The sequence below is a fragment of the Rhinolophus ferrumequinum genome (assembly GCF_004115265.2).
Source record: "Rhinolophus ferrumequinum isolate MPI-CBG mRhiFer1 chromosome 5 unlocalized genomic scaffold, mRhiFer1_v1.p scaffold_110_arrow_ctg1, whole genome shotgun sequence".
In the NCBI taxonomy this organism is placed as follows: Eukaryota; Metazoa; Chordata; class Mammalia; order Chiroptera; family Rhinolophidae; genus Rhinolophus; species Rhinolophus ferrumequinum.
Genome location: NW_022680355.1, coordinates 12145270 through 12157786, shown reverse-complemented (window position 1 = coordinate 12157786; position 12517 = coordinate 12145270). Strand labels below are relative to the sequence as shown.

The window sequence follows — 12517 nt, the reverse complement described above, 5'->3', positions numbered from 1 at the left end:
CATTAAAGTAAGATTAAGACTAAATAAAGCTGGTAAACTCTTCTAGATAAAAAGAGACTAAACAGATATAACACCAAATGTGTGACACTTGATTGGATCCTAGATTTAAAAAGAAAAAAAAAAACTAAAAAAAAAAAAAGACATTATTGAGACAATAGGAGAAATTCGATTATGGAGTGGTAACTAGATAACCTTCTTGTGTCCATGTTAAATTTTCAACGAGGATGAGAATTGTGATCATTTTAAGAGAATGTTCTTCTTCCAGGGAGGAACAGGCTGTATTTTGGGATGTATTTAAGGATGATGTATTTAAGGATAATTCTCAAATGATTCAACATCAACAAAATCAGCTGAGAAAATAACCTGATAACAATGCAACAATTGGTGAATCTAGGTTACATAGATTGTCCACTATGGCATTTTTGCAACTTTTCTGAAGGCTTGATACTTTTGAAAGTAAAAAGAGACAGAAATGGAAAACTTCCCCAGGCAACAGTCCCTGTAGCCGTCACACACTTTTACTTTCCTAACATACAGTTAACACCCAGAGGACCATAAAACTGTAATTCTGAGTCATCAGACATACCTAAGTCAAAGTTGGTATGTTTACATAGATACACAAATAAAATACGTATGAAATGAAAGGGGCAAATCTGAATCCTTTAAAAAAGAAATATCATTTCATTATATATGTATTCCTTTCAAAAGCATATTGTTTAGTCTTAGGTGTTTTAATTTTATACAAAGTATTTTACTGTTCTAATGTCTGGGATTTTTTTTAAGTCATCAATAATATTGAATGTAGCTGTCTATCAGAGTATATATAGTTCATTCAGATCGCCATATAATGTCCCATTATTGACCATACCAAGAATTAATTCACTCTTCTGTCTGTGTGCATTTGATTGTTTAAAAGTGTCCTATTAGAGTGCTGCTCATGAGTTTCTCAGTGACACACCTCAGAATGACACACACACCTGGTGACAGAGTATGTGAATTTCAACTTTACTGTTTCCAAGGCGCTGGTACCAATTTACACGCCCACCGTAATGTATCAGCTTCTGATCCACATTCTCGCCAACACTTAATGCTGTCAGACGTCTTCATTTCTCCCAACCAAATAGGGGTAGAATTGTTCGCATTGTGGTTTCCATCTGCACTTTTCCTGGTCACTGAAGAGGTTAAATTCCTTCCTTAGCTTTACACACTGCCTGATTTTTGAAAGGTTTTAACCAGTCAGAGATCTAGTTATTTCTAACAGAAGCCAGGGAAAAGAACTTAGCCGCAGAGGAAAAAGGACTGTCTCCTTGCTCCGTACAGTTGGTTCTTCTGTAGAACGGATTATGATTTTACTGTCATGCTGTGTATACTGCTATGCATTCCAAAAATGAATTTGTTTAAGTTTTATAAGGTTAAGAGATCAATTTCCTATAAAGCAGTAGTGACAACATGACCTTTTTCTTCACTCAAATGGCTTTAAATGAAAAGCTTTCTAAAATCCAGGGTCTGCACAGAACATGATTTCAGCTTAAAGTGGATTCCATTTTTTCATTCTCCATTTATATCTGGGAAATGATGTAATGACAGCACACATGACTGATAGTAAAGTGGATACTGACTCATTTTTATTGTAAAGGGATGACATTCGAGTTTTGTCACACAGAAACCAGGCAGGCTGCAGATTCAGGTTCCTCTACCATGTTTCTTCGAAAATAAGACCTAACCGGAAAATAAGCCCTAGCATGATTTTTCAGGATGACATCCCCTGAACATAAGCCCCAATGCATCTTTTGGAGCAAAAATTAATATAAGACCCGCTTTTATTTTCGGGGAAACACGGTACTGTTATTATGAGTCAGTAAGTTGATGATAAAAGAATTCTTGTTTTGATTTTCTAATATGTCAGTGGACAGAATTGCTTTGAAACATAGCTTCCACGGTTTTAAGTCTATAGCGCAGGGCCATAAAATGAAGTTGGGCTCTTTTTGTTGTTCAAACATTAATGAGGTTTTAAATTTCCCCAAAATGAGGCCATCTAGCTGTAATCAAGCCCCTGGCACGGGGCTTGGCTGGAGGGAGACAAGGTGAAAACCAGCCTGGTTTGCCTGGGACTGAGAAGGCACTGGGTCTCGTGACTTCTCATGCTAAGACGGGGAAACCCCAGGCAAACCAGGGCGAGTTGGTCGCCCTGTTTGGAGGCTAACTTGGTCAGCGCGTAGCTGGGCCGAATTTGTTGAGGAAGCCTTCCTGGACTGAGGTTTTCCCCTTCCCCCACAATGGAGGCCCTCACAGTTTAAGGAAACTGCGGAACAGACAGAAATGTAACTGGCCCCTGGGTACTAGTGACATGGAAACATCAGCAGCATGGCAGACCTACTAAATGCTTCCCTACCGGCTTGGAAAACACCTCATCAAAACTTGACGAATCCCTCAGGTGTGGCAATAATCACCAACCCTGATTCTGAAAGCCAGTTTCTTCTTAAAAGAAGCGTCTGTCAGGCAGTTGGCCCAGAGCATTATGCATCTTTCTAGATGGCCGCTTGCTGGGTCCCAATCCTTTTGAACCATGGACAGAAACAACTGCAGGGATGTCTGCTGCTACTCTTGTGGTTAGTTATTCAGTGCTGTTGCAGAGCTGAACTGAATTGGCAACCTCCCCTGTGCTGGTGGTGCAGCTCTGAAAACACAGTAGGTGCTGTCGGCGCATCTCCCCATGTCAGCTAGAAGGCAGTTAGGACTCATCCACAACTCACTCTTCCTCTTCCCCCATATCCAGCCCAGAGTCCTGTTGTCCCTCGCTCCCAAATCTCCTCAGAATCCAGCCACATACAACCACCTGCCCTCCACCACCCTGACCTGAGCAAGAATCACCGCTTACCCATAGACCTGGTCCCCCTGCCTCACCCTTGTCACCTGAGAAGCACTCCCTGGAGGGCAGCCACATGCTGTGTGCGTGGGTTCTAGTACAGTTAACTCAGACCATGCGCCCGCTAAAGCCTGGAGGACTTCCCCTCCACTCCGAGTAAGAGGCAAGGCCTTACAAGCTTTGGTCTCCAGGACCCTCTCCAGCCTTTCAGAAACTTGCCCCACACTCACTTTGCTCCAGTCTCCCTGGCCGCCAGGCTCCTCCCGCAGAGGTCACAGCCACTGCACCTCCACTGCCCCTGCTGGACCGCTTGCCTAAGGTCACACAGCCCACTCCACGCCCTTCTGTCCTTCATCTCTCAGCGACCATCCTATGTCACAGTCCCCCCACCCCCATTCTGACTCCTCTTTCCTGTCTGATTTTTCTCGACAGCATTGTACCCATCAGGCATGCAGTTTATTGCCTGTCTGCCCCCATTAGAACGTAAGGCCCACGAAGGCAGGCGTTTCTGTCTTTCGTTCCAAGCTGTGTCGTCAGCACCTCACCCACACCTGGTCCACTAGGCAACGAACCACCGCGTGATTGAAGGGCTTGTGGAAGCGGCCGAAGTAACAACACAGGCTCGGGCAGGTACCAGCAGACAGACGCAGCCGGCTGGCTTCCAATTGTGTTTCTTGCCTTTTCTACCAAATTTCCTCACCTACTGAGTCTATGAACGTCCCTTTCTTCGTGTTCCCATAATGTTTATTTTGTGAATGTCCCAGAGAAATGTGGTACTTGCAGATGGCTGGTTGTTGTGGGGCCTCCATCTTTCATCCAGATTCACCGCTTCCTCCCATGTCTGCCTGGCTCAGGAAGCCCCCACAGAGAGGTTGGCCACCTCTATCGCAGTGTCTGCCAGCAGAAGTCTGAATCAGCCACATCTTGCTGGAGACCCTAATTCACACCCGGAACCCTAGCTGCAAGGGAATCTGAGAAATGCAGTTAACAGCTTCCCAGACTCTGCAGTACAAGCTGTTGCACTAGAATTGTATTTTCAGGGTTGTGGGTTACTCCCCCATTAGTGGCCTGGAAATCAATTTATTGGAACCAGATCAGAATTATTTTTTAATGAAATGGAATACATTAGAAAATATCAGAGCATACTGTATATTCTAAGGATAAGTATTTTTTCATGAAAATTTCTGTCCAGTCCTAACCCAGCACTATTAAACCTGAATTTCTGGTACATCAGCCTTTTTTAAAAGCTCCCCAGTTAACCCAAATGTGTGGCCAGGAATAAGAGCCACAGGGGTCTAGTTTTGTTCTTTTGTTCTTAGAGTTCTTCTGTACCCGTTGTGCAGGGCCAGCCTCTGACCACCCCAACAGTCACGTGGCTGCAGTGCTACAGGCCCGACTTTTCCTAGAGTCTGTCTGCATCAAAACGCATCTTTCTCTTGGCCAGGCTCTTTCTCATTCTCTCTTCCGGCTTTGAAGCCCACACTTCCTTGGGGACACCTCTGTAAGCTCACCACCCAACTGAATGATGAAACCTTACTCTTCCTGTGACTGGACTGGCCCGTGTTGCCAAGCTTCCTGGATGAGTTCAGCTGCCTCAGAGAGGGCTTCCTGAATCTAATTGATGGGGTTCAGTCTGTCAAGTAGACAGGCAAAATACCAAAGCAATGCGGGCCTAAGAAAGAACCCAGTTGTTTCCTCAAAAGCACCAGTGCAGCTCAGCACCCTGCACATGAAGGGAGGAAAGCCAGGGCAAGGTGTTCCCACACCTTGGGAACACCTGCTTGGTTTTCCTCTGGCAGTTGACACCAGTCAGGGGAAGTGCGCTTGCTGAACTGTCATATCAGATGCCTTCTGGAGCCACAGCTGCAGGGGCTGCTTGTGGACAGGGCAGGACAGCCACAAACCCGTTCGCTCTTCAGACATCCCCAGCCTGGCCCCTGTCCAGAGCTTCGGCCATATCCAGGGTGAGGCGCCTCTGAGTCCCTGAATACAAGATGCAGCCAAGAGCCGCAGGTGCTGTCACAAAGAGCAGGAAGAGGGGCCACTCCTCCCTGAGTCTCCTCTGATGGTTGTTCCTCCACTGGCCTAGTCACCAGGAGGAATTACGGAACTATTCTTCCGCAGGTTGCGAAATGATGAGCAATTTTTGTGTTCTTTATGGTTTTTGCATTTTCCAAATGGCTTACAATTGAACACATTATGCAAAACACTAGGGCTTCCAATTAGTGAAATAAATTAATTAAATCTCTTCCCCCAGCCTGCTGTGAAAGTGCACAACACAGTCACTTTCCTGAGCTTCTGCACGGGAGGATCAGCTACTGCAGAAGCTCAGGAAAGAGGGACTGTGATTACTGTAGGCTCTGGGGAGACGCGCAGAGTTCTTAGCCCTGGAGCGACCTGAAGGAACCGCAGACACGTGATTATGACGGCCTGACCTCAGAGACAGAGAGTTCCAGACGGGCTTCACCGGACAGAAAGGCAATGCGCCCGTCCACGGACGGTGCAGCCCCACGCTGACTTCCTTTTGGTACACGTTTCAGTCTGAAGTCAAAGCTGTGGGAGCAGAGACCAGAGAAGGCAGGGCCATGACTTCTTCATTTGCCACTTGCCTGAAACGTAGCCTTTCACCTGGAGATGTTGGGAGAGACAGCAGGCCGGGGGGCCCAGGACAAGGCACAGAGGGGTCCTTCTGCCTCCTGCAGCCAGCTTCGCCTAGAAGCTGGGGAGACACCGTGTGTCGCGACAAGCATCCAAGCGACTGGAAAGCATCGATCTCTGAGAGTTGGAGGGACTCTTAGTTCACCCCCTTCTTTTACAGATGGGTGAACTGAGGCCAAGTGCTCTTCAGTCACTTACGTGAGATCACCCAGCCAGGCACTGACACAGGTGGACTTGTTACTACCTGGTCTCCGAGCTCCCAGGCCAATGTTTCCTACACATTCCATTCCTAAAGAAGGGTGTGTCCTGTCACTCCTCGGATGCTTCATCCAGCTTTCATGTCACCACTTCTACTGCCTGTGGGTACCTGCCAGGGCTGCTCTCAGAACTGTGCCAACAAAGGATTAATAAATACTTGGAGACTCACTGATCTGTGAACATGGCCGCATTCCTGCGGAATGAGTGGTCTCCCGTGCAATCACCTGGGAGCTACCGTACTGGGGGCTGGCAGATGCTAGACAAGACCTGGACTCCTACATTACATGAGACCACCACTCCTACAGAACAGCAGACAGGGGTGAGGGCCGGGGGCACTCCTGAGGCCCCTTCTCCTCCTTTCCCTGCCCCACTGCCCTTCTGTAACTTCTTCCCCCCTTGTTCATTTTATCCAGCTTTCACCATAAATACAACAATTGGGAAAGACATGGGAAGACAGGCCTTCTTTACAGCCCAAGGTGCTGTTTCCATACCTCCTGGGGATCGGCTGTAGATAGGGAAGAAAGAGCAAGGCCCGGTGTGGGGCAGAGCTCCAGACCCCATCCCTGCCCTCAGGGAAGTCCAGGCAGCCTGAAGCTAAAGGAGAGACGCAGAATTCACTGCAGAGGACAGAGGACAGGGATGGATGGTTGAACAGCAAAGATCTATAATTCCTGAGCACTTACGAGCAACTGGTATTTTCAGCTCGCTGCAAATAGAAAGCCTACCTGCTACCTGCGTGAGACACCCCCACCCCCAGGTCTGAATTAACCAACCTGCAGACTACACTTACGCTCACAGCACCTGTTGCTATTGTTACTGTTGTTGTTTAGAATGTGGTGTTTCCCAAGAAGTACCAAAATGGTGACCAGAGTAAAAAATTAAAAATGTGTCCACCTTGCTTACATTCATGGCTTGGTATTGTCTTTATTTTAAATTTATACGTGGGGAGAAGACCATAATCTTTCAGCGATTAGGGTTTTCTGATGTCTTGATTTGGCTCTGCCACTACCCATTCCGGAGGAAATTGGAGTTTTTGACAAGTCAACCAAGCACAAGAATTTGTGGAGCACTTGCTACCACCGAGCCCTATAGAAGTATAGACATAGACCCTCCCCCAAAGAGCAGACAAATGAACGTCCAGGAAGCATTTTAAGGACAAGTTCAAAACTCTGGTTATGGGACAGGATATACCTGCAAAGCCCCATCTGCATAAAGTAGACGGAAAGGGAGGCAGCGAAGACTTGAACTTGAGCAGGGCCTAAGGAATGACCAGAAGCACGCACACGTGCGGTGCGGGCCCACGTGAGTGCACGTGGAAATGGAGTGAGAGGGATGGTAGACACGCGGGAAGGTGCGGCCGGGTCCCAGGAGAGGAGAGGACGTAGGAGGGAATCAACAGGTGCAAGAACACAGGATGGCCCAGGCCGGCCGCTGCTGGAGGCTGAGGGACACGCCTGACCACAGCAGAGCATGGGAACGCGGAGGAAGGGCTCAGCTCAGTGATAAAAGGCCTATAAAGACATTCATTGTCAGCTGACAACTCACTAGATAAACCACAAAGGGGCAACCTGGAGACGGAAGGCCCCTGACTGGAAGCTGAGCTGGCTCAGCCTGGTGGGCTTGTGCTTCCCAAAGCCAGTGTCACTCAGCTTCCTTCCCATCAGGGACAGAGCTCTGCAGTGGCCTGGGAGCCCCATTCTCATCCGGGAAGTTGGTAGGCCCATGGACGCAGACACCCAGACAGGAGGGCGGTGCCAACACGGCACAGGAGCTCAGGAAAGGAAGCAAAGAACCAAGCACCGGCCCAGCTCGTCCTGGAGAGTGTCCATTCAGGATGGGCTCTTTGCACTCGCACTGGGGAGAGAAAGGAAGGAGAGGTCCTCGATTTGGGGTCCCAAAATGCTGATCTATCTGCCAGTGAGTTCTGTCGCAAGAAGCTGACCCACAGGAATTCCAAAGCCGTTGCTTCCCCTGCGATGGCATAACTTGTTTTTCCCGATATTCCATGGGCAGCCCTGGTACCTAGCGCCCACCAGGGCACTGATCAGCTCACTGTGCAGCTGTGGCCTGACATCTGGCTGGCCTATCATCTCCACGACACCTGACAGGGGTCATGTGCTCAGCACCTGACAGCAGTGCCCTGGGGCCACCTCAATAGACACAGAAGGCCACCTGTTTTCTTGTGCAGGCCCATCTGCCTTCGCCTCTCAAAGACTGACGCGAGTCAGGCATCTAAGTCTGTCTCTTGGTTCTAATGGGAAAGAAGTCGCTGGTTCCTGATGAGAAATATCATCCTACATGGTTTCTGCCTGACATACGTCATATGTCATATCATAGCATAGATTGCATCATACATCATGTTATATCATATCCCATCATTCCCTGTGCTGGAAAGGCAGAATACAGATGTAAAAGTCCCTGCTGGTTAGCACGCAACTTAATGAAGGAACTCAGGCAAGTGACACAACCTCTCTAAGTCTCACTTCCTTTATTTTTACAGAAATAATAACAGCAGGCCCCTCGGGAGGTAGTGGTGGAGATAAATGAACACACTAAGCACAGCACCTAGGACTTGGAAGGAGTTCAGGAAGTGTTACTTTGGTATCTTATTGTTCTTTACTCTTCGAACCTCCAGCCACTCGTCCACTGTCCCTTCTGAAGGTGGGGATGTGCAAGAATTCTTGGGACACGGTTGTCTGAAGACACATTCATAGGCTTCTCAACCCCAAAGGGACATTAAGAATTTAGTCAAGACCCCAGTTCCTGAGCAGAGCCACAGCCACATTGCCTGAAAAACCACCCATCTACCCAATTTATAAAGCTCTCCTCTCTTACAGGTAGAACTACCTCAACCTCCCTTCATAGCTGGTTTTCAGTTTTAATCACTCTGTTCGTAACCGTCCTCCCAGGGTCTAGTTTTTCCTGCCCCCTTCTGTTCTCACAAATTTTCTTCATGTTTCAGGCAAGGACATTTCCTGCTCCTTACTCAAACCAATCTCAAAACCTACTTCTTCCGGCAGCTCGGCCAAGGACCCAGCTCTGTTCCCCCACTGCAGCCACCTTCACCCTGAAACCGGCCAAGAAGAGACGTGAGCATGAACGCAGTCTCACATTTCAATCCCGCCTGCCAGCTGGGAAGGTCATCGCCAGCTGCTGCCCCAGCCAGTCTCAGCCACCACCATTCATTCCATTCATGCTGTGACATTATCATAGCCCTGTGGACCATGATGGAGAGAGAGGCAGCAAGGTCTAACTACGAGGCGGCGAGGCGGGAACTGCCAAGTCTATCTTATTAGCTCAGCACCTCGTGTGTGCCTGGGGCATAGCCAGCCACTCAATCTAGAGAATGAACGTGGCCCCTCACCCTTTGAAGCCTGGGATAGTAATGCCCAGGGCGCTGCACTATCTCTTGGGGTTTCCTAGACCCTGCCCAAACCTTTGTGATAATCCCTTTATTAAACTCTTCACAATTTGCCCAATATGAGTGTGCCAAGTGTTTCTCCCAGGCCCCTGACTGAGCTGGTGCCAAAGTCTTACTTGTCAAGACACAGAAACACAGCCTGGGAAGGGAATTAGCAGTCAATTAACCTTCTATAAGGTTAGCTAGGAGTCCTCCATCTGGCTTCTCTTTGTTTTGGGGGGAGAAAGCAAAGTCTTTTCATTTCCTATTTTTCAATTACTTTTTTGAATAGTTCATATATTCAGATGGTTCGTAATTCCAAAAAAAAAAAAATCTAAAAGCCTATGTACACTGAAGTCTCCAGGATCTGGCAGTTGAAGGAATGGGGTACTGTTGCACACCCCCTCCTTTCACAGGCAGACTTTTCACCTCCAGATGACATCTCATCATGACATTAAACAAACCCTGTCTCCCTGTAATCTCCACTCATGCTCACTTCTAAATAGGAGATCACAACTCAGTGACGTGAGGAACTTTTGCCTTAGACTCCAAGCCCTCCAGAGTCATCGTCATAAAGCCGAGTTCTCTTCAGATTAAAAAACAAACAACAAAGCTTCACACGGCTGGCAGTGTGCACATGTTTTGTCCTGTGCGAGGTAATAACTGCACTAAAATATGCTGTCATACAGTGAAGTCATCATGTGGAAAGATCTTTTAGCTATCCGCTTGCTTACCCCTGGCTGCATCAGGCCCCCCTGAGTACTGTGACAAGTAAACAGATGGCTTTCCTCTGAGGAGTCTGCCACCAGAGACCACAAGGACACAGTCGACAAGGGAAGTGACCAACTTAGCACAGAAATCACCATTCATACTGCAGCTAAATGAGGTCAGGTGGGGCTCTGAGAACCTCCAGAGAGACAAGGTGGCCATGTTATATATGGAATAGAGGAGACATTGAGGACAGTGACCGTGGGACTAAACGTCATTAGCTGCCTGACTGAACACCGAACAGAACTCATTGTTCCCTGTTCCTCGCTGTCTCCTTCCTTCTCACCATTCCCAATGGGACAAGGAGTGCCACCACCCCCTTCACAGCCAGGAGCTCTACTGGCATCTTAGCAACCTCTGCGTAAGGGACAAAGTCCCATAGGGCGTCATAGGCAACCCTGGGTCGCATTAACCTGACAATCAATCTGAATTACGATAGAAGGGAAGAGGGGCCAGAAAGGTGGGGTGGAGAGAGCCGGGAGAAAGCAAACAGCACGGCCCCAGGTCCCCCGAGTCAGGGCTACCTCTTAGTTAGTTCTCACAGTCAGTTGTACGCAGGGGGGGGTGCAGAAGCCTTGGGTCTTGGGTGACAATGTGTCATCAGAGCCCAAGCCTCTCTCAACACCAATAGGAAAAGCAGAGGAGTCTGGTAGCTCTCATTGGAAAGTAAACTTGAGTCTCCCTTCCTGTCCTATACTCTCTCCTGAGGGCGCCCTAGGGTCCTCGCCCAGTTCTGCAGGGCCTTGGGAGCCCCAGGGCCTCCAGCACAATGCCCATCAGATGGAGCCAAGTACAGCAGCAACCCCTTTCCAGACAGGGGGCCATAGGAGCATCTGGGACTTTCTGGCAGGCCTTGCACACCCAGCACGCCGTGTACAGGAGAAAGCGCCAGTGAAACGCCTAAATGCGAGGAGGCATGTCACCTAGGGAGCGCCTGCAGGTGGGCGAGGTGGGGCGCTCCATGCAGGGTGCCAGGTACGCGGAGGAGGGCCGTGCAGGGGGTGGGGTAGGGGGCCCCTCCCTACCTGTTTGCTCTCCCGTGCATTGTCTCACCAGTTCCCACACAGCCGGCCCTATTCTGGCGCCCATTTTGCCAAAGAAGAAACTGAGTCTCCAGGTGGTTAAATGACTTCCCCAGGATCGAAGGTGGGAAAGGGCAGGGACCGGACTCGCGCTCCGCTTTGCCTTCCACAGCCTTCCTCGTGCCCCGAGCCCCGCAGCCCCCGCCCAGACTCGGCCTGCCATCGGAGTGCGCAGCCGGGCTCCGAACTGCAAAGCTCCCGCCACCGCAGAACCCCAGATGGCCCGTCCGCCGGGGAAACGCTATTCCACCTGCACCTCGGAATTTGAACGCAGCGCGACTGGGGGGGAGGGGGTCAAAGTGCCGCGACTGGTTCCCCGCGCGCCGCGCATCCGCTCCTGCACAAGGTGTCAGCCGGCGGCGCGTGGCCCGAGGGGAGATGCAGGGCCTGAGGGGAACCCGGAACACCCGGGGCGGGGTAGTTCGGGGCCCAGAGGTGCAGGGCTGGCCCTGAGGGGACAACGCGGCGCCAGTCTCAGCACTGCGCGGGCCCCGCACCTGGCCGGCGCAGGTCTCCGGGCCCCGCACCCAGCTCGCTCCGGGCGGGGACCCCGCCTACCTTTCCTGAAGGGCATCGCGGAGGGGCGCTCCCTGCAGAGCCGGTCCGGGACACTGAGGCCGGGAGATGTGCAAGGGCCAGCCTCGCGACTCGGGGGCGCCTGAGAGCGCCAGGCGCAGGGCAAGGGAGGAGGAAAGGGACAAATTTGGGCAAAACCCGAGCGCGTCACCTAGGGAGGGAGGAAGCAGGCGAGGCGGGAACCGCGGCGGCGGGGCGGGCCCTCGCGGAAACCGCTTAACCCCTGCGCTCCCCGCCCCGCCCCCGCGCCCAGCAGCCTCCCCGCCGGGAGCTGAGAGCTGCCCCTCCTCACACCACGGACCGACCGCCAAGCGTGCTCCTCCCGGGCAGGAAGAACGCCAGCTCCCCGGTCAACTCCTTCGGGCTTTTCGGGGACATCATCCTGGAATGATTTAAGGAACGTTATCCCATTTTTATCTTTAGGTCCTCAGGCGCATAGGTTGGGCACAGGGGACTCATCAAATGGCTGCTTGGCTTGAATTGAAATTGTATCAGGTCTGGAGGGAGTCGCCCCCTAAAAGTACAGCTCTGAAAGCAATCCTGGCCACTCTCATCCAAAATCCTTCCTACTCCCTCTGCTCCTGCCCAGCTTTCTTTTTCTCCCCAGCACTCATCACCTAGGAGAAACTTTCTATTTTTCTGTTTTGTTCACTGCTGTTTCCCTGGAACCTTGAGCAGTATCTCACACACAGGTCAATACATGTCAATAATAATAATAATAATAATAATAATAATAATGATAATAATGACTTAAGGAACTGTAACTCAGAGAAATGGGGGAGAGAGATCATCCCTCACATCCCTGCTTATTTTGCCTCTGTCAAGGCCAGCACCTGAGAAAATGTTTTACTATTTGGTGGGCTCAAATGTCTCAAAGACAGGTCACCTTTCCAGTCAGGTAAGAGTTAA

At 50.1% G+C, this 12517-nt stretch overlaps 1 protein-coding gene across 1 annotated transcript in view; it reads right to left on the bottom strand.

Annotated features, from left to right (window-relative positions):
* PFKFB3 (6-phosphofructo-2-kinase/fructose-2,6-biphosphatase 3) overlaps positions 1-11803 on the bottom strand; it is a 68367-nt gene extending 56564 nt beyond the window's left edge. The window contains exon 1 of the mRNA XM_033100529.1: positions 11591-11803. Coding sequence (XP_032956420.1) covers positions 11591-11606 — 16 coding nt within the window. The 5' untranslated portion in view covers positions 11607-11803. The remainder of the gene's footprint in view (positions 1-11590) is intronic.
* Between the last annotated feature and the right edge of the window lie 714 nt (positions 11804-12517).